The sequence below is a fragment of the Corylus avellana genome, chromosome ca4 (genome assembly GCF_901000735.1).
Source record: "Corylus avellana chromosome ca4, CavTom2PMs-1.0".
NCBI classification, from domain to species: Eukaryota; Viridiplantae; Streptophyta; class Magnoliopsida; order Fagales; family Betulaceae; genus Corylus; species Corylus avellana.
Window position 1 is genome coordinate 2,910,005 of NC_081544.1, and position 25,467 is coordinate 2,935,471.

Below are 25,467 nucleotides of genomic sequence, written 5' to 3' on the forward strand. Positions count from 1 at the left end.
TCACCTCCTCAAGCTCATGTGTAAGGTGCAAATGACATTTTATCATGGAAAATTTTGGTCGGTTCCTACTTGAGATTAACAACATATTCTTGGTGGGTCGTCTCTAGCTATAAAATTGATCAACACTGCAACTTGTTAGAATATACCGAAAATATAATTTTTCCGTATATTCTAACACAACTCACTAAATCCATTACCATCAAACTATTGGTATTTTAATGGAAACTCAACAAAAACAAAAAAGATCCTCTGCAATCCCTCAAAAAACAAGACAACCTAAAAGTCAGACTAGACCTACCCAAGCAAAACTAAAAGATAATCTCAAAAAAAAAAAAAAAAACCCAAGACTCAGCTGGAGTGTATTTTTATACAATGCTGCTATCATTTGAAAATGTCATAATCTTTGCTCTAGGAGTTTTAGGGTCAATTCACGTGACGTGTCCCAGATGCCAAAAGATTAACAGAGGAAGGGCTCTTTGTCTCGTGCCTAATTTTTGAAGTCGTCTCGTTGGGATTGGGCCAAATTCGGCGGTCTATTTAGGCTAAAGGTTTCAAACTCCCAGTATCAGCAAACCCTAACAAGGGGAATGTTTTGAAGGAAATTCACAAAATCAATCTTTCCGTATCTCCATAAGAAAGCGATCCCTCTTTCTTCTCTGTTCTGGTCGAGCATTAAAAAGTCCATATTTCCACACTTCAACACCTGCGGCTTCACCCCGATATTGAAACAATTGATTATTGAAAAACTTGAGACAAATCAACTTCCTTTCTCCAAATTATGTTACGGCATTTATTTCTAGCAGGCATCAAAACACTAATAAGTCAAATGGATACACGAGGAATTAATTTATATGATAAAGACTTTCAAATTTTACAGAAGTAACCATGGTATATACAAGTCAAATACATGAAAGGAACACAGCTTTAAAATCAAGAGATGCCCAATTCATAAGAAGAATAGGACTAGGAGCCAAAATTTTTTTTTTTTTTTTTTTTGTATGAAAAAAATAGCTTTTACTTTAGAGCCAACAAGTGCATTCTTTAGTTTTTCACATTTCAAAGTCATGTTTGGCTGCAAAAATACTATATTTTGTTTTACATAGTTTAATCATACAAAAACTAGTTTTCTATAATGACAGGTAGAGTCTCTGCTTTCCCAAGTCCTTGAGACAATCAAGGATGACGATATATATTCAAAAAAATATGACCATTGACAAACTCAACCTTGTTTTAAACAAAACGTATGCAATATGCTAAAAAACTAGTAATGCTATACTGTATTAAACGAAATGAAGTTGCTGTATACTGATGAAGCAAATGAATCCAAAGAAACTGATCAGAAAGAATGTGAAAAAACAAAGTAATGTTGCACACGGTCGGGTTGTTGTTTGAGTATTCCAGGAATGGCCTCGATAACCAACAGACACAGAATTCTCTTATATTTGTGCATCAACTCATACTAGTGACCGCTTGCAAACCACATTGCGCATTGAGCTGTGTTGCTTCTGATTGTCATGCTCAATGAGTGAACATGGAAAACACCTAGAAAGCTAATGCAGCATAAGTTACCCCATCATGAAGTAATGGCAAAGCAATCTTTCAACCGCAGCAGCACCAATTCAGGCCACGACATTCCATCACAAGTATTGTAAACACCAATTGTACATCAATCAAATGACTCACTGAGAGCGAGCAGTTGAAAGTCCGTTTGTTTAGTTGACATCTTAAATGCTTCACATCAGGAATGAAAAAAGCTGCCTTTAGAATGAGCATTATGAGAGAAGACATTGCCCCCAGGCCCAGCTGAACTAGATGCAAATGATACCCTAAACCCAAACTTCCAATTGATTGCATCCAGAACAAGCAGTGAGATCCCTAACCAAAGCAATCACCCAGTTAATGAGAACAAGTGGAGGTGAAGAAACTATCGAGTACCCAATTCCACCTCTAACGTTGAAATTCATTTAGTACCTGCACACCACTCTACAAATATTCAGCCCACCCAAACCAAGCTTGAATTTTCAGCCATGACAATCATATATCAAACACACGAATATTCAAACTTCAATACAGGTTGTAGACTTGGAGTGGGAGAGGCGGTGGTTACCGGAATTGAGTTTCAAAGACTTCCACTGCCATGCATTTCAACACCAATAGAACTGCAAGCCTCAAAAACCAGATAAAAATAAACACCTCAGGCAAACCAAGATGTTTCTCAATTAATGCACGTTATGAAGGAGATGATCCAGAATTTCCGGTGATGCAGAACATGTCTTTACTTAAATACTCACGTGTAAGAGCAATGACAAACTTGCAACTGTTTTCAAGATCTCGGTAAAAGAATCTTATGTGGGAAGTCCCTTCCCAGGGTAGTTTAAGTGTAGGCACCCATCACTAATTTAGTCAGGCTTCCATCTTTGTCAGCAAATTCAACAAGTCAAATGTATTTATGAGTTAGGTCGTGCGCCTGTCAAAATTTGGTTTGCCTTGGTTGTGTAGTTATCAAGCTGAAAGTCGAGACTAATATGGCTTGTTTTGTAAACGAACTTGTGCTACAACTCTCACTGATCCAGCTCATAGATTCGCAAGCATAACTATTACATATAGGCCTTCTATGCGTGGCTTCCTGTCATCCAGATTCAATAATCATTACACTTGGATTATTCTTTTCCCATAAACCAATAGAAACAAAAAGCAATCCTACACATGGTAATTTAAATTTCAATGCATATGAAGGAAGAGCCTAAAGATCATAAATTTGTATTATTTTAAACAATCATGCCTTCAAAGGTCGAGTAAAATCAACTATTAGGTCTTTTGAATTTTAAATACACACCACTAAAAAATTGACATGAGCTATGATTGATTAATTTTAACAACTGAGCCAATCTAGCAAGCGTATCAACTTTGACGAACAGAACTCGAACATGAATTTTTGGCTGGAGCTTAGCTCGAGGTCTCTGGATTTTGACTGGTCAAATGGTACTATTAAAATCCAGTTTGCACCCTCAAACCTTAAACAGAAAATATTGACGGTCAAGATCACATAATTACAGATGAACCAGTGATCTTCCTATTAGGGAAAAAAAAAAAAAAAAAAAAAAAAAAGAACCAACAGTTTTGATCTAAAAAAGGAAAGAAAAAGTCACAATTCTAGAAATGACACAATAATATAAAGGTTCCATGTCAACTTGAAATGGGAGGCAAAACTTATAGCTTGACTATTAAAAAGTTTCTAACAACTAACAAGTAATAAATTCAATGCAAGAAAGGGAATTTAAGCACATCCAAAATATGCAAAAGAAGTGCAAAAGATTTCAAGAGAAACATACAATTCAAGTAATAAGCCTTAGAGGACAGGAAAGACAAAAGTAACTGACTAAAGTTTATGGGGGGGTTAAGACATGAAGATTTTGATGTAATAAAATGTAAGTCACAAATCAAATGGAGTGACCAAGAAAGATTCATTAGATTCAAGTAGCCAACACCAAGTAGTCTGGATGGACATAATCTAAAGGATCAATCTTGGGGTGCATTTTGACTAAAAAAGCACAATTTCTAATGGTTGCATAATAAAATTCCAAATTAGCCAATCTTTGAGAAGAGTAGCAAATCTATTGCTCAGGCTATAAACTATAACCAGAAAATCTTACCATTTCCCATGGATTTGTATGGTGGTTTAAAGGTATTTATCACTCATGATGCACAGCCCACCCCTTGGACAGTGGAACAAGTCCAATAAGAAAAAATGTAACACATTAAGCAGCACTAATCCTTCAGTGATATATGCAAGTTTCCTCCATAGTTTTCTCCAAATGATGCCTAGAAGGTTGAGTTCCAAAAGGGGAAAAAATCAGAACCTTGAAATATCATCTCACAATTCAATGAGAAAATAAGGGTCAGACACATGAATAATTAAAAATAGAGTGTATATCTATGTGCGCGCGAGTGAGAGAGAGAGAGAGAGTTGGCTTAATATAGAGGAATTATGCTTCAAATTCAACATCAAAATGTGGTTAAAGTTCCTAAACAGAAATTCAGAGGAGATGACAACACACAGAAGCCAAAATTAAGATAACAGCAGCTAACTACTTTAACAGAGTTAATGAAGATGTATATTTAGCAATAGATAGGAATATATGTTCCAACGAGTCTAGAGCAGGACTTAATGTATAGGTCTAACCCTCACCACCAGGTAATGATACATATCAGACAACATCACAATATGGAATGATGGGGAGATGGATTGTCCATAGCTGAAAGTTCACCTAATAGCAAGGAAGCTGCTTAAATAGTTAGAAGTTGTCTATTCCTACCAGAAAGTAGATTACATCACACAAATTGTTTGAAGCTCTTTAGAAAAGTTCAATAGATCCAGTCAAAAAAGAAAGTTCTTTGAGGCATACAATAAATCCAAATGTTGGCTGTATCTCTGAGGTGCCTCAAGAGGCCAAAAACAGAAAATGTAAGGTCAATATAACAACTATTGAACCTGTGATAACCACAAAACATCAACGTCCAAGTAATCTACATTTGGTACACATTCGACAGACATTGCAGCTCTTTAGTGTTCTGGAAATTTGTTAAAAAAAAACATTTTCTTCTTATTTATTGCTTATAAATATAAGACAAAAGCCACAGATTAGCAAAAATAAATGTTATAGCATAGGAAAGGTATTTGGAAGCACATAGATCCTAGCAGCCAAAGACACAAATGCCTTTACATACCACTTTTTTCTCCAACTAAGGTAGAAAGACAAATGTGCAAGTTATATCTATGCTTGTTTCACTTATCATTTATGGCTTAAAAATAAAATCATTCTTGCATTTAGGATTAATTCGTTAGTCTTCAAATATGTAAACCTACACCTATCACACCACATTTTGGAGTATGTGGTGTACTGCTCCATTACAATACCTTATTATCATGAAATGATATAATTGGTATCCCAGATAACATTGTTCTAAAATCTACAAGTTACCACAACACTATTTTAGAGAGTTCCACATTGATCAAGTATGGAAGGACCTCGATATGGGTTTACATACTAGTTGGTCCTCTCTAAACCAAAAACTCAAGCTATTAGGTAAAAAAGGCCCAACTAGAATATACAATATCAGGTCAACTAAAACAAAAACTAGGGGCTTAAGGTATGTTTTACTACCCTGTAGTTTATGGTAGGATTCAATTTAGTACCTAGGCTACTAATTTCAAGTCTGTAATTTTTTTCCACCATAGAACAATAAAAGCCTAATGCTCTGAACCAGCAACATAGACAACTTCTTATTTTATCTTTTTATAAAAACAGTTGAAATAATTTATAAATTACTCTAATAAGCTGCCTTTTCATTATTTGTATAAACAGGGACAGCCATGGAGGCATGGAAAAAATATGAACAAAATTCAGAAAAGGAAGCATTGCACAAAATCCTTGTTTCACATCTTGGGCCTTTGTCTTGCAGTCCATTTCAAAAAAAAGTAAATGTAATTTATACATAGGACATTCTAGATAAAACCAGAGCAATAAACAGGAAGGTCAATGTACTAACCTGAAGGTAAGGAAAGACATCAGTGTACACGTGCAGGAAAAGTTCTGATTTCATCGCAAACCTGATGCAATATTTGAGTTCCAATCAAAATATTTGTAGAAAAGCAGTCTAAGATGCTTGACAAAAGATTCAGAAACAACTAATCAGGAATATAACATCCAGCAAAGAACACAAAAATGGCGTCATGGTGTACACTGTTACCACAAAGGGTACAGAAATAAGAACCGTAATATAAAATGATACAATTGTTTTCTTTATTCATAAGTTACAACAAATGAATAAAAATCAAGAAAGAGTATCATCCAAGCCAAAGACGTGCACAACAGAGATACTATAAATAAGATCCTAAGATTTAGAAGGCCACAAAAAATTGAAAAAATCCATAATACAGTCACAGATTTAAAGAGATGAGGATGCAAAGTATCTTATCCTCCCTTGACGAAACCAATCACAATCTATTGAAGTTTTATTTGATCATCAAGCAAAGAAGCGGATTCCAAAAGAACAAACAGAATACAAACTGAATCTGGTACAAAATAAAACACTTTACTCCCCAAATTATTTTTTGATAAGTTACTACCCAAATTATCATGTACAAGATGAGCATATATTCATTATTTTCAAGAAATGTTAAATGACATAAAATCCAAGAATGGGAGCCTTAACTCTCCAAATACTCTTCCAAGGAAAAAGGAACTAGCAGGAATGGATAACACATGGTAATAGGACCTTACTTCAAACTTTCTTCTTTTGGAAGGGATCCAACAAATTCTATCCTCTCCCCGCCTTACTGACAGAATACAACAACTCAAAGAAAGAAGAGACCAAATCCACCTAATCATGCACTGGTCTAGTAAAAAATATATTCCATTGAAACTTTCCATTTTGAAATTGCATATGATCTGCCACCCACACATCCTTACAACGTGCAATCTTAGTCTTATTCACAATAATTTCATTCCAATTATTGCACTTTCAATCCATTAAGATAGAAGCACTATTATGCATTATGAAGCTCAAATCTGTGTTTCATAAACAGCTCTGGAATACACAAGATACCATGTCACAGAAGCCTCAACTATAAACCATCATGACTTCAGGTCCTTGCACATTTTTGTCGCCCAAGGACTTAAGAATTCCCATGCAACAAGGACCCAAACCATTCCAACGCTCACCCAAAGAGGTTATACAAATCAAATTAAAAGATAACAAGACCAGCATCAGTTATAGTAGCAATGACATGGTTAAAGGATATATCTAAGAGAGAGAGATTTAGCAAGGCCAAGGACAAACCTTTTAAGAAGACAAAAACAAACGTAGATTTCTTCAATATCAAATTCTATCTTTAGTTTAATATACTGCTTCAGAAGCTCACGCAAAATGTGAGCAGCTTCATCCCAACCATCCTGACTTGCATCTAGTTGGTGTTTAGGTACAGAAATTGCACGTTGCAGAATTGGAGATAAATTTCCTGTTGAGCCTGCTTCATAATACATCTCTGCAAGAATGTTTAATATCAAGCAATTGCTGACTTTGAACTTATCAACCCACTGTGGAGGAGTTCCAGCCCAAAGATTGTTATCCAAGACAGAATCCTTTGATCCAGAGTGGTTCTCAGTTGTCTTGATACCTTTTGATTCCAGAGGGACTTCTGAGAGAACATTTGAAGAAACATCTTGCCTCCTGTGTGCAGGAAGAACCTCAAGTATGTCAGCTTTCAATTCTTCAGGCAACTGTTGTAACACTGTCACATCTACTTGACTTAGAGACGAGGGCATCAAATCAGTTTTTTCAAGACAAGAAGCAGGAATAGCCACACTGTAGGATTCTGCCCCAGAAACAAGGACTGCCGGAACTTCCTCAGATATATGCTGCTTTGCCGAGCAAAAAGTAACAATAGAGAATCACTATATACGCTAAAAATAATAATGTAGAATGCTTGTAAATAAAGCAAACGTGAATCTAATTTTCATTTTAAAACAACTGCAACAGTAATACTTGGTAGCAATACCCCTCTTATGTATGGAATAAGGAACTGAAGTGTCATTTTTCTTTCATTCATTTAATGAAACTCAAAAAAATAAATAAATAAAAATAAAATAAATAAATAAAAATTGGAAACAGGAAGAATAAGAAGAGTTGCCTGATATTTAGCAAGGCAATATTCAAAATTCAACCCAATGATTCAACTCAAGCAACATCTTTGGCCTTTTTAGCATAGTATTTTAATTTATTGAGATTCCTTGGGAGCTTTAATTAACACCGTATTTAAAATCTCACAACCCAGTGCCTTGCATCATTGACCAAAAGAAAATTTATGTCCTATTACTGGACAGAAGATAGTCTTCAAAGCATGCCCTTGTATCGTATCCTTCAGCTTCTAATTAGAATGGATGGACATAAATGAAATAATGTTGCAACTTTATAAGATAATAAGAATCAAGTAAGAAAGTTGCCTTGGAGTTTCTTCCTATAGACAAGGTGAAATTTGACCCACTTTAAATAAAATAAAATAAAAAATTTACTGTCCTGCTATCGACAAAAACATTGAAGAAGAAATTGATGACAGAAAGGACAAGAAAGAATCCAAAAGATAAAAAAAAATCAGTGAAAACTTTATTGTGGCATTTTAAACTAGAAAGCTGCCAAACGTATGATCTTATAAAAGGTGGATTAACAATTAAAGAAAGTAAAATTAAAATTGACATGAAATTAATAGAAGGCTCAAAGGAGTGTAAGCAATAACTGACAATTCTTTCATATAAAGTTGATAATAGCCCGTTACTGCAAGGCATTATAAAGAAAAAATTGTTGGAGAAAGTAGCCACTAGAAACAAAGAAAATATTCATACAGAAATTCAACAACAAAAAAATGTTACCTTTTTTTCTACTGGTATTTCATTATGGAGAACCGGATCAAAAAGGAGAACTGCCTGTCCCTCATTCATTGCACCTAAGCAAACAAATTCAACATGTGTTTTTAGGAACTCAGAATTAGCAGAGCACCAGCTATTTGATATTCATGGATTGGAAAAGAAAAAGAAACTCTCACCTTCAACTCGCGCATGTGAATGAGTGCTCGAAGAACCGCTAATGCTTACACTTTTGCCTTTATTTTTAGCAATTAAATCAACTAACTTTCTGCCATATATTTCATTCAATTCTGAAAAGAGTTCAGGAGGAAGACTCTCTAAAACTCCCATATCAAGATGACATAAAGGTGGCAGCTCCGAAACCTGGTTCAGACAAGCTTCACTATCGGACATATTATTGTCCATTTCAATAGAAAGGCCAACTGAATTAGCACATGTCTGACCCGAAACTCCATCGCCTTGTCCTTCACAATCAGTAAAATGGCACCATTCACAGGTGAGATACAATTTTATTCATCTTCAATCAATCAAATATACCAAAAAAAAAAAAAAAAAAAGTAGAAGAAGAAGAAGAAGAAGACAGATACATAAAAATATGTAAGACTAGGAAAACAATTGCAGCTGTTTTATCAGTAAGCATAAACTTTTTTAGCCTGAAGCTGGAAATAATGTCAAAGTGCCTCGTTTATACGTTCTGCAGTCAATATGTTCCAGTAATGACAATGATTATATAATATCTTGTTCACCCCTGCTCAAGTATAATCCCAACAAGCTGCCTTTGATGATTGGCTACGAACCTAGTTTGGAGAGGACAAGGCATCTTATGAATTAGCTGCTTGTGATGCAACATTGGTAGCTATTATCTAGTCAAGCATTTCAGCACATTATGTTCGAACTTGTTTCAACTCTTGTCATAACTTATATTTTAAATTTTTTTTTTTAAAAAAAAAAATAATAATTGTACTGATATTATTTCATCCAATTGGACCTAACAATGATCAATAACATAAGGCCGATACTTTAGAACCAATAAAAGATATTAAAAATGTTCCACAACTAGATTAGTAGATATGAAACTCCTATTTCACAAGGAAAAAGGGAAATAAAGTTTTTTGAGAGCTAATCCAATCACCCCCTAAACCACCAAATGCTCTCTTACTCCACATATGTGCATGTAGAAATAAAATATATATGAGAATTTACTTTGTTGGATACCCAGAGAGATCTGAATGACACCCGTTTGCAGTTTCCTATTGCAAACTTTCACTAATCAAACTCTATTAGTGAACCTCACAGTGTCAGTTTGTTGCACACTAGCATCATTAAAAGAGCCATGCGCACTTACGGGAAAATGCCTCACGGAGCCTAGGCGCAAAGCACAAGCAACATGCGCCTGATCAAAGTAAAAGTGCACATTTTTCAAACACGTGTCAAGTCATTTTGTTTTTTGGATCTACTAGATAGGCATATTACCATGCAAGATCTTCATTTTTGAATCCTCAATGACATATAACATAATTGTTAAAAAATAGATAAGAACAGTATTTAACTACTCATCTTCAAGCTGCCCTTTTCTAGTTTTTCTGAGTTCTTGGTTTATTTTCTTCTTTTCTCCTTAATAGGAGAGTTCTATGGAATAATTCTTATTTACTAGGATTGCGCCCCATTACGCTACTCTAATGAGATTGTATTACTTATAAAAAAAAATACAAAACATTATTGAATTGCTAGACTTCTTAAATTGATAATTGAGACGTTGAATTTACACTAATAGAAACCATAAAATTTGATACACAATACAAGGACAAAACAATTTAAATTTAAAAAAAAAAATTGTTTTGTATTTAACTACTCATCTTCAAGCTGCCCTTTTCTAGTTTTTCTAAGTTTTTGGTTTTATTTTCTTCTTTTCTCCTTCATAGGGGAGTTCTCTGGTATAATTCTTATTTACAAGGGTTGCGCCCCATTGCGCTACTCTAATGAGATTGTATTACTTATAAAAAAAAAAAAATACAAAACATTATTGAATTGCTAGACTTCTTAAATTGATAATTGCGACATTGAATTTACACCAATAGAAACCATAAAATTAGATACACAATACAAGGACAAAACAATTTAAATTAATAAAAAAAAAAAACTCAATGCTCAGTTTATAGGCAAAGTAGAAAGCAAAACACAATCATGCAACTCATTTTCTCTGTTGTGCCAGATCGGCATCAGATTTTTGGAAATACAATGCTTAGCAAGAGAAACACAGAAACAAATGGGGATTGTGGTTTAAATATTAATAACATTACTAGCCATACCATAATAAATTGTCAAGTATATCAGGTTTAGAATAATAACTTCAAATTACCTATATTAAACCTGTCTTTGGCTGTACTATCGTTACTCCATAGTTCTTTTGTACTTGCTGAGGCAGAGATGAGCCATGACTTCAAAGAATTTCTCTCAAAGGCTTCAAACAATGAAGTAACAAGGTTCACCATCAGACAATAAAGTACTACAGCTACCAAGCAGCGTGGCTTGTTGGGGGAGTGTGTGTGTGTGTGTGTGTGTGTGTGTGTGTGTGGGCGGGGGTGGAGGGGTTTAATTTACTCTTAAAACAGGCACAACATACAACATAACGGCTGATGTGATAAGAAAATAAGGACAATATTCAAAAACACAACATACCTTGCTTAGAATTATCTGCACTTTCAAGCCTGGAAACTTGCAAGCCAAGACCCCGAATCTCCTTGACATCTATGTAAAATCAATAAGCAGCTAAACATGAAGATGTTTTAAACTTTTAAATGGAGAACCATCTCCTACAATAAAACTAACCTTGAAAATCATTTATGTACTATCAAGGAAGATGCTAGATTAAAATTACGTTCAGCAAGAACCTTTTAAATGGAAAATCATCTCCTACTGCAAAACTAACCTGAGAACACATGTTACTATTATCAAGGAAAGTGCAGCAAAGAGGAGTAGTTAACCTATAATGGTCAAGATCTGGTTCCAACACCCAACCCGTACAAGTCCATACGTGACAAACACAGTGACAGACCAAGGCCAGTCACAACTGTTAGATAGGAATGCCTTTGTATACTTCTATCGAGAAAAAACAAATGCTAACTTCACTCTTCCTATATTTGGAATAGATTACAGTTATATTGCAAGAGGCAGAAGCAAAAATGGAAAGAAAAAAGACGCACACTGGGGGGTGAGGAAGAGTGAGAGAAGTGAAAATTCTGTAGTTCAATCAAACAATAAGTTCTATGTAAAGAAAAGAAATACACCATAAGTTTTTCTATATATACTAAAGAACAAGAGAAATATTTTAAATATGGGAAAGCTAACTTACCTAAATGGAAGGTCCCAAAAAGCTGCTTTGATATCCTTTGAAGTACTTCCACATCATCAGTAGCAACTGGAACCTATTATAACATCATTGACCTTTAAATCCAAATCCCCCAAAGCCACAACCATTTATTGATGCCAGCATAGATATGATTGCACACATAGATATGTGAATAAAAATATGTATTTCTACCGTTGTGGAGTGGCTCAGGTTTTCACATTCTCCACAGCCCATATACTTTGCAGGCTCCTCAGCATCTTTTCTTCTCTTTTTTATCTAGATCAATGCATCACATAAACCAAGAAGTTTCAAATTAATTAAATTCCATCAATTAGAAGAAGCTCCCAAAATATCTAAAGCATAATAATCTCTTAAGGAATTATACCAGTCAATTTGAACCCACTCATGAACCACTCAAGTGATTAATAATTTAATTTTTTTTTTTACACTCAAAGTGATTAATAATAAATATATGCAAATGGTATATTTAACAAAAAGACAATACCTTCAGGGTAAAAGTGCGCCCTTTCACTCCACAACCTTGCAAGCGCAATGAAACTTCCTTGCAGAGGTTTGAGAGGAAGTTTTGACACTGAAATAACTACTATGTTATTCTATCCATTCAAACCTCTTATAAAAAATAAAAAAAAATTAAAAAAAAAAAACCAAACAAACTAGCTTGACAGTGCATCAGAATACCAACATCTTTCACATCTTTAAACCTCACACCCCAATTCACTTCAGCACCGATAGACTTGCTTTCCTGCAGATCACATTATCTGATAAGCAAGGTTGAAACGATGGTAAATGAACAACACAGAAGAAAAGAAGATTGATCTGAACAAGAAAGCTAATTCAAGTTGATGAGCTCATGTTGCTATCGGCACCTCTTTTCATCCAATCACAGAATGAAATTTAGCGTGATAAAAGTCCATTGTTGCAAGGAGGTGTTTAAACTATACAGTGGTCCATGAAATTCTTTGCTGAAGCATTAGATGAAGATAGGTGACATACAATCTTATAAGCCATTGCAATCTATAATAAAAAAAAAGTTCAGATAAGATCAACTTAGTAACTAATAGGTGTATACGACTAGGAAAAAAAACTAATAACTATGTACTTACTAATTGAATTTTACAGCCAAGCACTGCACCTAATTAACGGAAAATTTTTGAAGAAAAAAAATGAAAGAAAGTAGATAACATCCATTTGACAAAATGCAAAGAACTTACATGACAACCAACACATATGTTTGAATTGGTACTTGGCTATCTCAAGCATAAACTAAAGAGAAAGCAATTATTTGAACTAAAAACTATGTAGTTAATTATAATCATGTTCTTTGCTAATACCTGTATCACCCCAACCAACCGATTATCTACTCCTCTGCTATAATTCCACAGCATCTCTCCAGTTTTCGTTCCAAAGTCCTTTTGAAGAGAGTCCTGGAGATGCCAAAAAGGTGTGAATAGTAATATACTTGAACATCACCATATTTAAATAATATAAGTTCGAAATAACTCACTCACAATAATAGGAAAATAATAACTTTAAATCATATGAATAAAGCTTTGAGGTTTGTCTGACAAGGTATTGCAAAAGACAGGCGATTAGGATACAATCCCTAACAAATAGCTTACTGAGACAATTCCGAGGATTATTCCTTCCAAAGATAGCCAAGGAGGAAAAATGATTTACCCATTATCCACAGACTTCTAGGAAGATAACTAATTCATGAAGTGTTTGTGCGTACCGCGAAAATAATTATCAGGACATTATCAGCTTCAGGTCCGCATAAGTTCTGACATGAATATTTAAAGAACAGCATAAAACCCAATCAAAAAGTATAAGGCAGCATTTTTCTTAGGGTGAGAAGTAAGGCAAAATACTCTGCAGGCCAAACTGAAGCAAACGAGCATTTTTTACATCAAACTATGGAAACAAATCTAGATGTCAGTTTTGACATACTAGATAAAATCTCAAATCTTCTTAAATTGCTCCATAAGGACTTGAATTTGCATTATCAAGAGGTTCCCTCTTCCCAGGGTCAGTAGAACCTTAAGAATTCAATGCTAAACTGAATAGAAAGTCCCTTTTTAAATCCCTTCCTTAATTGAAAAGAAAGTCTAAGAATTATACCTGATCTAAGAATTATACCTGATATGAAACAGATGTTTACTTCATATAAACAACAATTATCACCCAAATTTGCTTATTATACTTGTGCTAACTCTTTTCTACATTTTCCCGAGTTCCTGAGGCATATATTGAATATGGTATCCCTGTCCTTTTTTCTAATTAGGAAGGGAAATAAAAAAGTGATTACAACATCTTTTTCTGCTATAGTTTAGTAAAATTTAAAATATTGATCTTTTCTCTATATATCTGAGAAAATTTAAAGGGACATCATATTTGAGAATTTTGGCTATTATTTAATTAATAATCCATAAATTAATTTCAGTTAAGTCAGAAATTTGCACTAGCTTTTGTAGCAATCTCCTGTAAGGATTTTAATATATCTATGTTTCTATCAAGTTATCTAAGGTCTTAAGTACTCATTCACTTTGCATCTCTTTCCTAATACCACAATTATTTGAAAAGATTAGTCAAAATGTTGTTCTCACTTATTAAAAATTTAACAAAAAAAAAACATACTGATTTGCAAAGGTTGGCTCTGAATGTTTGTAAGGTTGTTCATACATATTGCAATATCAATGTTGAGCAAATTTGACTAGTCAGATCATGACCTGGTCAAGATTATCGTATAATTATGTACGTCTAGAATTGAAGATAGACCAGAATAAGAGATGCTCCATTTTGCAACTCGAGGAAAGAAAACAAATAATGTAAACTTCATAGATAGGAACATAACCATTTTGGAAATGAACCACAGAAAATATGCCTCGTATAGAAAAGACCTTGGAAATCATACGCAGCTGTCCACAAGTCCAAACATTTTGCTTCTTCAACTTCTCCTCCAAAACATGCCCAATTCCTGGAAGTGCCTTGATTGGAAGTTGACTTAAATAATCATCCGCCTGACATTTTCAAACAACATTAGGCAATATGGAGGTATCCACAACATTCCTGGACTTCTATATATAGCTTTAAATGATATTTGCATATAGGTACAATATTAGCCAACAAAAAGTCACCATGAGCAAATGGCACCAACTGGAAAGTTTTGACAGAAAAGAAAAAAGAAAAATAGAAAGTGTAAAAAATCTAGGTCACCCTTGCCACCCACTTTAAGATGTTAAAAATAAAAAAGATTTATATAGTAATATTTATGTAACGACAACATGGTATGATAAAAGGACTAAAGACATTAGTTCCATAAAAAGTTTTGTCTCTAAATCATCATTCAAACATGTTGAAAAATGATTTTACCTAGAAGACCAAAAGAAGCACATCATAGGAGTGTTAGAACAAGTTACGAAGTATCAGTAACAAAATACGCATTACAAATCAAATTTTGAAAGTCAATCTTACAGATATTAGAGGTGAAGTTAAAAACAAAGCAAACATCAACAAGCATGATTAAAGACATAAAAAGTTAGGGGGAAACCAGAAAAGAACAGAGCTCGGAATGCAACATGCCCATCATATAGCAGCAACATAAATCACACCAGAGAAATTCAACTCATGAAACAAAAAAGGGTAAGCCAAGTTTTCAGGTATGCTCTAGAATTTCATAAGTATTGTATCAACAATAAGTTCCCATGGGGTTTATTCATCATAAATAAAAAATAAAAATAAAATAAATAAATAAAAAAAGCTCCCATGGGGTGTTAAGGACAAAAGTAAAACGTGCAACCAATGGAAGATTAAGGATCCTCAATAGTTCAAAAGAATGTCAACCCCCATCATTTGCAGTGTGGATAGATAATTGCAGTGAGACTTGAATTAAAAAAGAAAAAGAAAAAGGATAAAAAGAAGAACAGTGCACTAGAAAAGATGACCTAGTTCGACTGATCAAAGCAAAATAGTGACTCATGGAAGGTCCACAAAAGGTAATTTCATCAATTTTGGTGACATGTGATGCAACAATTATAGTCAACTCTTCCAAATTCCAACTATAGATCCTCGATAGTCAATAGACTCAACACGGCCATTAAGAAAATAGACAATGAGTTGGTTGAAGAGATGCAAACAAGCATATAGAACATATACAAATAAGATGAGGTGAAGTTTATGAAGATGGGCGTCCTTGGACCACAAACTTCATTGGGATTTTTTTTTTTTTTTTTAAATAATTATTTGTAAAGAGAGCAAAAAAGAGGGAGAAACGTCAAATATCGACAACTACCCGGCATAAAACTTCTACATATTATGAGCTATGGGACTATAAAAAAAAAAACAAAAAAACAAAAAAAGATGAATAAATGAACAAACATTTCTCAGAATTTAAAAACAAAATTATGTTTGAACTAGTTCCTGAACAGACAACTAGAAGTTTTCAATTCACGATTCACCAAAAAAAAAAAGGAAAAAGACACTGAATCCCAACAAAATAATGAGGGTGTAAAATTTCATGCTTTGCAAGCTTGAAAGTTCAAAACAAATTATAAACATGAAAATTCAACCCCACCCCCCACCCGCAAAAAAAAAAAAATTACCCTTTCAGGAGGAATGCAACATTGACCATCTGGTTTTGCAGTTCTAGTGGCAAGACGAGCCATAAGCATATTTTCAGCAATCCCAGCACTTGCAGTGCACCCGGTAGTCTCAAGAATCTCTTTTCTTATTGTTGAAGCAAGAAGCTGGGGATCCCCCTCTGTGTCTGTGTCTGTAACATCTAAAAATGCTTCATCACAGCTTACAGCCTACATTCAACAGCAGTAAAAATACTTACAAGGTGGCAAGTGAAAACTGATGTACACTGAATGAATGCATTTTTTCAAGCAAACCTGCACTTTGTTGCAGTGCTTATGCAAAATGTTGTAAAACTGATCAGCTACCTGCAAATTATCCAACAGATAATACACTTCTAATCAACCCACTCAACAGCTATTTAAAAAAATTAGAGAGGGGTGAGAGAGAGAGAGAGAGAGAGAGGTAAAAAGATAAAATGATACACAAAACAGAAGATGAAAATAGAAAGGCAACTTCTTACCCTCTGCCCGCAATTCATTTGAACAGGAAAATTATATGCTCAAAGGTATAGTTTACTCCTTACCTCCTCATAAGCTTCAAAGTTATATGGAAAAATGACCAGGTGGGGACAAAGAGCCTTGGCGTCTCTAACAAACATTCCAGCTCTAACTCCTGTAAGAATAAGAATATGACTTAAATACAGAATAAAAACCCTCCAAGACAAGGGTAAGACTAATTGAGATAGAGAGAACTTTGCATAAACCAACCATAATCTCGAGCAGGGTAATTTGCAGATGAAATTTCAGCAGTCCCTTTCGGGTTGTCTGAATGGCATACAGCTACAGGTTTATCCTGCATTTCAGGATGGCTCCTGATGACCACTGAGACAAAGAAGCAGTCCTGAAAGAGCACATTAGCGTCATGGAACAACTATAAATACAGGATGGAACAAAAAAGTACATCTATACTTGCAGGATCAAAAATCACATTACTCCAAAATTAGTATAGTTGACAACCACAGTATATCCATCACAGAAGGAAAATGATAAATATGAAAAAGCCACAATTACAACAGCCAAGGGAATAGAGATTACCATGTCAACATGTATAACAGCAGTCTTTGGAGCAGAGGCTTTAGTATTGGAACTTGTGAACTTAAACCCATTAGAAAAGCTGGGAAAACGCTTACGGTATCGATTTCTCCAGGTTCCTATGAAGTGTAGCCTTGAGTTCTGCAGATAGCAAAACATGGTAAAAGTACAACCAGAAAATGCCCTAGGGAGATACATACAAAATCCATAACTAACTCGAGGGAATGTTCTGTTTGATATTCATTTGAACACATCAAGCAAACAAACTTATCAAAACACATATTTATTGAATAAACAACCATATCTCTGACAGGAAATTTTGTTTCTATTTCAGTACCTTGAAATAATTTTCCACAAAATTGGGATCCTCAAGAGTTGAATGATGCTGATTAGAAGGCCCACCAACTGTTGAACTTGGTGAACCTTTCATATTATGAATGTCCATGAAGTTGCTGCTAACCAATGCCGAGGGTTGGTAATGACTTGACTGCAGTTCATTTCTTACACTGCTCTCATCTTCCACATCAAAATTACTTGGTTTTGTCATAGTCACTTCGGAAGGTTTGCCACAACTGCTAGCTGGCTCCTCAAGTAATGATACATTCGAGTTCTTATTCATAAGATTATTAGATTCTCCACTAATTAGCCCACTGTGCTCAACGGGTTCACCCACATCAGAAAAAGATGCATCAACTGATGTGCCACCTTTAAAAGATGAATCTTCGGCTTCAGGATTTCCTGGACAAACAGGTGCACAAGGCAAAGCATCCTGGGACTGTGGGCTGCTTTTCAGAGCAAAGAAGGCTGACAGCTTTGGTTGGTTATTAGCAAGCTGGTCAAGTTGGTAAGGAACCCCTGGTCAAGACAAAATGAAATCAATAGCAAATGAGAAGAAAAAGAAATCTTCAGACCTTGGAAACTGATAATGAGGAATGATGCATTGAAAATTTCAAACCTTAACCATATTGAGGGGACTGAACTATATTGTTCAAGTGTCTAACCATGTTATGTATCAATAAAAGTCTAAACCAACAAAATGCATAAACTTACAACTCAAAAGTTTGTTTGCAGCAACAGAATCCAAAATCCACATGGGTTTCACTACTGGGAGCCCACCACTAAAAGATCTGAATTGGAAGTACAAACAATAACAATAAAATTGAATTTCTCCAACAAAAAAAAAAAAAAAAAAAAATCCAATGTAATGAGTTTAAAAAAGAAAACTAAGATAAACCTCAAGTTCTTAATTTTACTATCGGGGAGATTACTGCAGATAATATGGGTTACACGACGTCTTGAAAAGTAATTCTCTAATCTTCCACCATGCTTTAACATGTAGCCTCGCAGTTCCTGAAATAACTTGCTATAAATAAATATGAAAAATGCCAGAGTAACAATAGCCCTTGCTTTCTATTCTATAACATTGAGGATAACAAGAAATAATAAATTCAAAATTTAGCAACTTCCACTATTTGGCTTCTAAATCCCACCTCATCCCACCAATGAATAAGAAAACCTTAACCTATTTAATTTTACTATAGAAGAATTATATAATCATTTTCCTTTCATGAAAAATTATATAATCCATTAATTCAGATCATGGCCAGAAGAATTTGAATATAAAGTCTAAAGTGGATAACTTTTATATCTGTTTTTATTTTCATTATTCCTGCTGTTATTTCTCAGCTACCAGGCAGAGCTCCAAAAATAATTACTGGACAGCAATTGAACCTGACTGGAAGGAACCGTGAAACCATCAACAAAGATGGAAACTCCATGAAATATAGGCTTCCCGGAACCCGAATCACTATGAGAAGAAGCTGAAGCTTCCACATCAAACTGGTTCTGAAGTTTCCGATTCTTCTCCACCATATAACTACATTGCAATTGTCAATAGAACTGTAACAAGTTGCAATCTACAACACACGCACATTAACACACATAATCGAACACAAAAACAGGGAGTACAGGACATGATTATTAAAGAGGTAACTGAGGACAATGGCCCAACATAGAGCCGATTAGCATAAAAGAATCCATGTAGCTGACCTCAATTAAGGCTAGTTGAGTTCAATAACTGAAAAGGAAGAACTCAAAAAGGAAAAATAAAAAAATAAAACAAAAACAAAAAGAATGCAAAATATATATATATATATATCACAAAGCTACATCTATTTTATTTAAATACTAAACAGAAGAAAAATGGCAACCATGTTGTACTTGGACGTTGTGCACTAACTACACCGATGTTTAGCATACAAATTTCCCAATTATCCTCAATCATTGAATCCAAAAAAAGTATATATATATAATTAAAAAAAAAATATATATATATATATATATACATCTAAACTATATCAGAAAATCTACATTAAACGATTTTTTTTTTTTTTTTGGAAGAATTGAGAAGAAAAAAGAGCACCTGCCGAAATCGGAGAACGGTGATTTGCGGAAGGAGGAGGAGCGAGAGGAAGAGATAGAATTGGCGCCCCAGGCCACGCCTAGGGTTTTCTGGCTAACCTTCTTCTTCTTATTGCTATCATTACTGTTACTGGAACGGTTTGAAGAGGTCGAATTGTTGTTATTATTGAAGCCTCGCTTGGATCTTTGGCTGCCGGACGAGTTAGCAGAGCGAGACAAATCCAAACTCATTTTCTTAGAGAAAGTGTGTCGAGGAAGGTTTATACAAACAAACAGTCTCGTTCAAATGAAGCGGCAAAATGACTTCTGTTTATATACATTTATGCGATGGAGCACCGACTGGAATACTGGATTGGGTTGAAAATGGGTCGGGTTTCGGGCGGGTTCTCGCCGTACACAATCGCTCGTGACTCGTGAGCTTTCCTCATACTTCACACTAAATTTATGTTGCTTATTTAACGTATTTTAAATTATTTTTATTTTATTTTTGTTATGTGTTTAATATAATATAAACGTGATAAATAAGTATGGAGTATTAATAATAATATTACTCATCATATTAATTGCTCTTACAAATGATGGCTTTAAGTCGTTGACCCAAAACGGTTGCCACCGTTCTTATCATTAGTATTGGATAATATTTTAAAAAAAAAAATGGTTAAAAGTAACCTAAGAAAAATAATCTTTATTTTTATAGGCGGTTGTTCATTGATGTAATCTTTTTGTTTTGCTCATCTTTTTAACTTAAATTACTACTTGTGTATCTTTTTTGTTGTTTTTTTTTTTTTTTTTTCAAAGAAATCTCGCTTTGCCAAAGAAAAAAAAAGGAAAGAAATCAACTAACAATTAAAATATGCAAATAAGAGAGACGAGGAGTCAACGGTTTGTTTATGTGTAGTTTAAATGTTATCTTAGTGAAGCAAAGAAGGCAATCAAGTCAAACTACGTAATTTTACTCTTTCACATGCTCCTCTTTTCTCCTAGTTAGTAACTGTTGATCACGCTTGTTAATGAAAAGCCTAAAAAGATAGCCATGAGATTTAAAGATTACCGCCACGCCTCCGCCGGTAATCTCTCTCCGGCGTATTTCTCTCCATCCGGTGGATTGGTTGGTTTTTTAATGTTTAAAAGATAGTTACGTGTTTTAGTTTTAGTTTCTTAAAATGTATTTAGATGAGGTGTCAACATTTTAATAAAAGACAGAAAAACATAATGGTTTTTTGCCAAGACCGAAGCACCTCTATATCATTTATTAACCACTAAAGGAATTTAGCAGTTGTTGATAGATCCAAATTTCGCGCCTTCGGACAGGGCCAATGATCACCTACAAGACGAGGGATGGGGTCGTCCACTCTAACGCTCAAGTCAATGTTTCTGAGCTTGAGGAGAGAAAGTGTGGAGAGAGCTTCTTTAAAGGTAGGATGAGCTTTGTACCTAAGTGTGGTAAAAGATAAGACCTTATTTCTGGTTTATAGAACTTCTAGAGCTCTTGTGACGATAGGCCTAATTTTGGGCTTTATTGTCGGGCTTATTTCTATACCCATCAATTATTATGCAAAGGTTTGTGATTGAGATTACGATTTCACAAGAATAATCTGCTTTTTTAAAAGATATCTTTAACATTATAATTTAAAAAGCACATGATCTAAAATATGAAGAAAAAAATATGTGATTTCTATAAGCAGGTCATGGGGTACTTATTTGAAAAATCGTGGACGTAAACCAAAATCACGATTTTACGTAACAAATATTTGATAAAAAAATATATATACTTTTAAACATGTTTTACCAAACAACTTTGCGATTTTAAAAAATGGCAATTTAAAAAAATGCAATTTTTAAAAACAAACTTATTGAAACCATAATCACAAACTGACCATAAAGATCAAAACATTAATACCCTAAATTGGCAAGCCATGCGACAACATCAATTCAAAATGAGTCAACTGATACTTAAGCTTATGTGCAAACAATGTGACGATAAGGGAATTTTATAGCTGATACGAAATTTATTCTAAATAGTTTTCATTCTTGGCAAGTGCTACATTATATAAGGAGGGAAGCAAATATGACCGCTCATCTCTCGGCAAAAGCGGCTGTCCAACAAGATGTAGATAATATATGGATGGACGAATATCCTAGTTTCCTTCATGATACAATCATCTCTGAGAGTTTTTTGATTTGATGTTTCGTAATTTTCTGAAATTTGTATGTTATGATGATTTATTAATGAGAAAATCTGAGTTTCACTTTTAAAAAAAAAAAAAAATGACGATATTAACAAAATAAGCAACAACAAAAATGATGCGGATGATTTATTGACAAAACAAAAGAACACAACTGCTTAAGGACATATATACTTCATATGAAAAACCGCTTCAAACTCTCCCTAATCCCTTAAATCAATCTAGTACAATTGTCTAACCTTATACTTTCCTATAAGAATTGAAATTGCCATTGCCATGAGCTTTTGTGAGCCGCATCCTTTCCCTTGAAGAAGTCTCCTACTCTTGAACAACATTTATTTCACTGCCTAAAACTAGGCTTTCTATGCATGTTTTCATAATCAACCAAGACAATTTTTTTTTTTTTTTTTTTTCTAATTCAAAGAAAAACGTATCTACGGGTCTTGAGATTATATAAGGCCAGCTCTTGACTACTTGTCACAACTAGAAACTCGCTTTTGCTCCTAAAACTAATGAATTTCTGATACAACAATTCCCAATCCCCTAAATTAATAGTATATTGTTTAGTCCAAGACTCTGATACGCCATATTCTTTCATCAACCAAACGCAACAATTGACTTGAACCCAATTGTTCAACTCTATTAGAGAGAGCAATCCATCCGAAACCACGAGAGAAATTAAATCGAATTGTAGCATCTTATTTAGAACATTCGGAAATTTCATAACCCGAAATTTCTCATCACCCATATGAAACAACAAGACCGCATATTCTTCAAAGTTGGAATACCTTTTATATCCTAACCAATGGGTAGCCCCATTCACGAAAGCCTGTGGCAAAAATATACTGGTACCCTTATATATAGTATAGTGAAAGTCGTCGAGGCCATTTATAGTCTCCCAAGCTCTTGTGCGGAGTTTAAACAGTTTTGCTATAGGTGGAAATGTCTCATCACCGTACACCACTCTCAGTACCTTATAATCATTACTTATATGGTCGTAACCGAACCCGTGAAATACACTGTAGTAGCTGGTGTTGGCTACATTGATGAAAGATGGAAGAAGAATCATAGACATTCTAATTGTGGGATCCGAGATTCCATAGAATCAAGGGTTCAAAGGGACCAGCCCGTAAATTGTAATCCTGCCAAATCCAGCAATGCAATGGCCTAATTATCAGCCTACCGCCGCCCAGTTTTTTCACGCAAATTGCAATAATCATTCCCATTCTTTCTCCAATATATCAGCCTACCGTGCCAAGTTCACTGCCGCCCAGCCCACCGCTGTCTAGCTCACCGCCGCCTAGCCCACTGCCCAGCTCACCCGCACCGCACCGCCCACTAGCCCACTGCCCAACTAGCCTTGCCGCACCCAGACCGCCCAGCGAACCCCGCCGCCCATCCCACTTGCACCTCTCAGTAGTGGATGAAAGTTCTTTCTTTTTTTGGACTATTTTAATTTTTTTAACTAACAAGGGATTCTAAGTAAGGCCCTTAAAAAATCCTTTGTATTTAAGGGTGTCTGCAACTAGATGCTTGATGTAATTGAAAATTCTAAGTTTCACCTGCATTTTTTTTTTTTTTCTTCCAGAGCACTTGCAATTTAATAGTTGCATATGCACTATGGTATTTTCTAGCTGGGTTGTAGAATAAATTTGCCATTTTGCTTTCATTGTTGTAACTTGACACAAAAAATATTGTTGATTTTCAATGAAGTTTTAATTAAGGTCCTTAAAAAATCCTTTGTATTTAAGGGTGTCTGCAACTAGATATTTGATGAAATTAAAAATTCTATGTTTCACCGGCATTTTTATTTCTTCCAGAGCACTTGCAATTTAATGGTTGCAGAAGCACTATGATATTTTCTTGCTGCTTGTGGAATAAATTTGCCATTTTACTTTCATTGTTGTAAGTTGGAACAATAAATATTGTTGATTTTCAATGAAGTTTGATCTCAGTCTTGAAAAATATTGGGCAAATACTGTTGGTTATAAAGCAAGCTAAGTTTGATCTCAATCTTGAAAAATATTGAGCAAATACTGTTGGTTATATAGCAAGGTTCGACATTGTTGGTTATACAAAAAATAAACCAAACATATGTAGCCATATACAACATACAACTTACATACATTCGTTATGGTCACCATAATCTCACAAAAAAGATCACTCCACACAAACCACAACTTCAAGGAATTTCATAGGGGTTGTTGTCTGCACCAATATCAAATAGATTCAGATGAATAAAAAGAACTACCAAATAGTATTGAGATAGAGAATATCACTTACCGGTGGTGGAAATCGGCCTGGGTGTAGTGGCAGTGGACTGATGTTGTTCTTGTTAATTACAGGAACATTGAGACGACTTGGTGTAAGGAGGAGGAAGAAAGTTTTTTACCGGGAAGAAGTTTCTCGCTGAGGAAGAGGGGTATTGTGAGACATGAGAAAAAATTGGGTACATTGTAAGGTGTTTCGAAGGGGTAAAATAAAAATAAGGTGTCCTCCAATTTTTCAAACCGGCTATTATGACTCACTGAAGCCAGTCTGTTCATCCAAGCCGTACTTGACGAAGAGGCACCAACCCATAGGAGAACAGTGCCGTGAAAAAGCATGTCGTTTGCCAAACACCCCCTAGGTTGGTATAATCTAGTGCATTCAAACTTTTTTTCTAATTTATAATACGTTTAATTGTCACTCATTTAGTGGAGGGTTGTGTAACCTCCACATATAAGTTATTCTCATTCCCGAATTCCAAAAATTATGAAGGAATCTACTTGTCAGAACAATCATGATCGGCAAAGAATTTACTTTTTTAGACCAATTATGAAGCATCTTTACTTTTCAAGGCAAATATGGTTGGCAAAATATCTACTTTTTCATACTGATTATAAGGTACCTTTACTTTTCAAGACAATTATCAAAGAATCTTTACTGATCAAAATCCTTCAAACCTTGTCTCAATATTTCTACTTCGTAGTATTTCAAAAATCTCTTTCAAATATTTGATTGTGGATGACATGGTAGTGCCACATGAACAGCCACATCAGCTTGCAAGGCACTTGTATTACCTCTAACAACACTCAATAATGATAAGGTTTTTATTTACATAACACCATGTCTATTCTTGAAATAATATTCGTAAACTTAGTATGTTAAATAAGATGAGAAAAATGTTGGCTTGAATGGCGGATTTTATACATCATGTCAATTAATTACAACTTAAAAATATTTATATTTTGTGATGAATCTATATTGAATTTTAATTAAATGGTAGTTTTAAAAAGAGAGTTTATATAACATTATTCAAGGGTCAGTTGAAATTGCCACATCACAATTATGGGATAAAAATGTGGTTTCTAACATTACTCATTGAAGATACGACGAGTGTATGCAATTTTTAGAAACTA

The 25,467-nt window shown here is 34.5% G+C and overlaps 1 protein-coding gene across 1 annotated transcript; it reads right to left on the minus strand.

Annotated features, from left to right (window-relative positions):
* Positions 1–1,190: 1,190 nt before the first annotated feature.
* Positions 1,191–20,136, minus strand: LOC132179553 (DNA repair protein REV1). Its single transcript, XM_059592291.1, has 24 exons — positions 19,882–20,136; positions 19,191–19,335; positions 18,694–18,809; positions 18,510–18,586; positions 17,797–18,314; positions 17,463–17,600; positions 17,136–17,268; positions 16,952–17,040; positions 16,683–16,733; positions 16,392–16,598; positions 14,691–14,810; positions 13,125–13,217; positions 12,476–12,535; positions 12,278–12,364; positions 11,965–12,048; positions 11,776–11,848; positions 11,103–11,171; positions 10,783–10,884; positions 8,603–8,887; positions 8,430–8,503; positions 6,844–7,421; positions 5,551–5,611; positions 3,654–3,822; positions 1,191–2,626 (listed from the first exon to the last, which is right to left on the minus strand). Exons 1-23 carry the CDS (start codon positions 20,109–20,111, stop codon positions 3,769–3,771), a joined length of 3,444 nt encoding a protein of 1,147 aa, XP_059448274.1. The 5' UTR covers positions 20,112–20,136; the 3' UTR covers positions 1,191–2,626; positions 3,654–3,768.
* Between the last annotated feature and the right edge of the window lie 5,331 nt (positions 20,137–25,467).

Excerpts from the sequence above, each read along its gene's own strand:
- LOC132179553 (XM_059592291.1), bottom strand. The coding sequence starts at position 20,111 with ATGAGTTTGGATTTGTCTCGCTCTGCTAACTCGTCCGGCAGCCAAAGA. Across the intron at positions 11,172-11,775 it reads TTTTGGGACCTTCCATTTAG|ATGTCAAGGAGATTCGGGGT; the intron begins GTAAGTTAGCTT and ends GATTTTACATAG. Across the intron at positions 8,888-10,782 it reads CAAAGACAGGTTTAATATAG|GACAAGGCGATGGAGTTTCG; the intron begins GTAATTTGAAGT and ends CTGATTGTGAAG.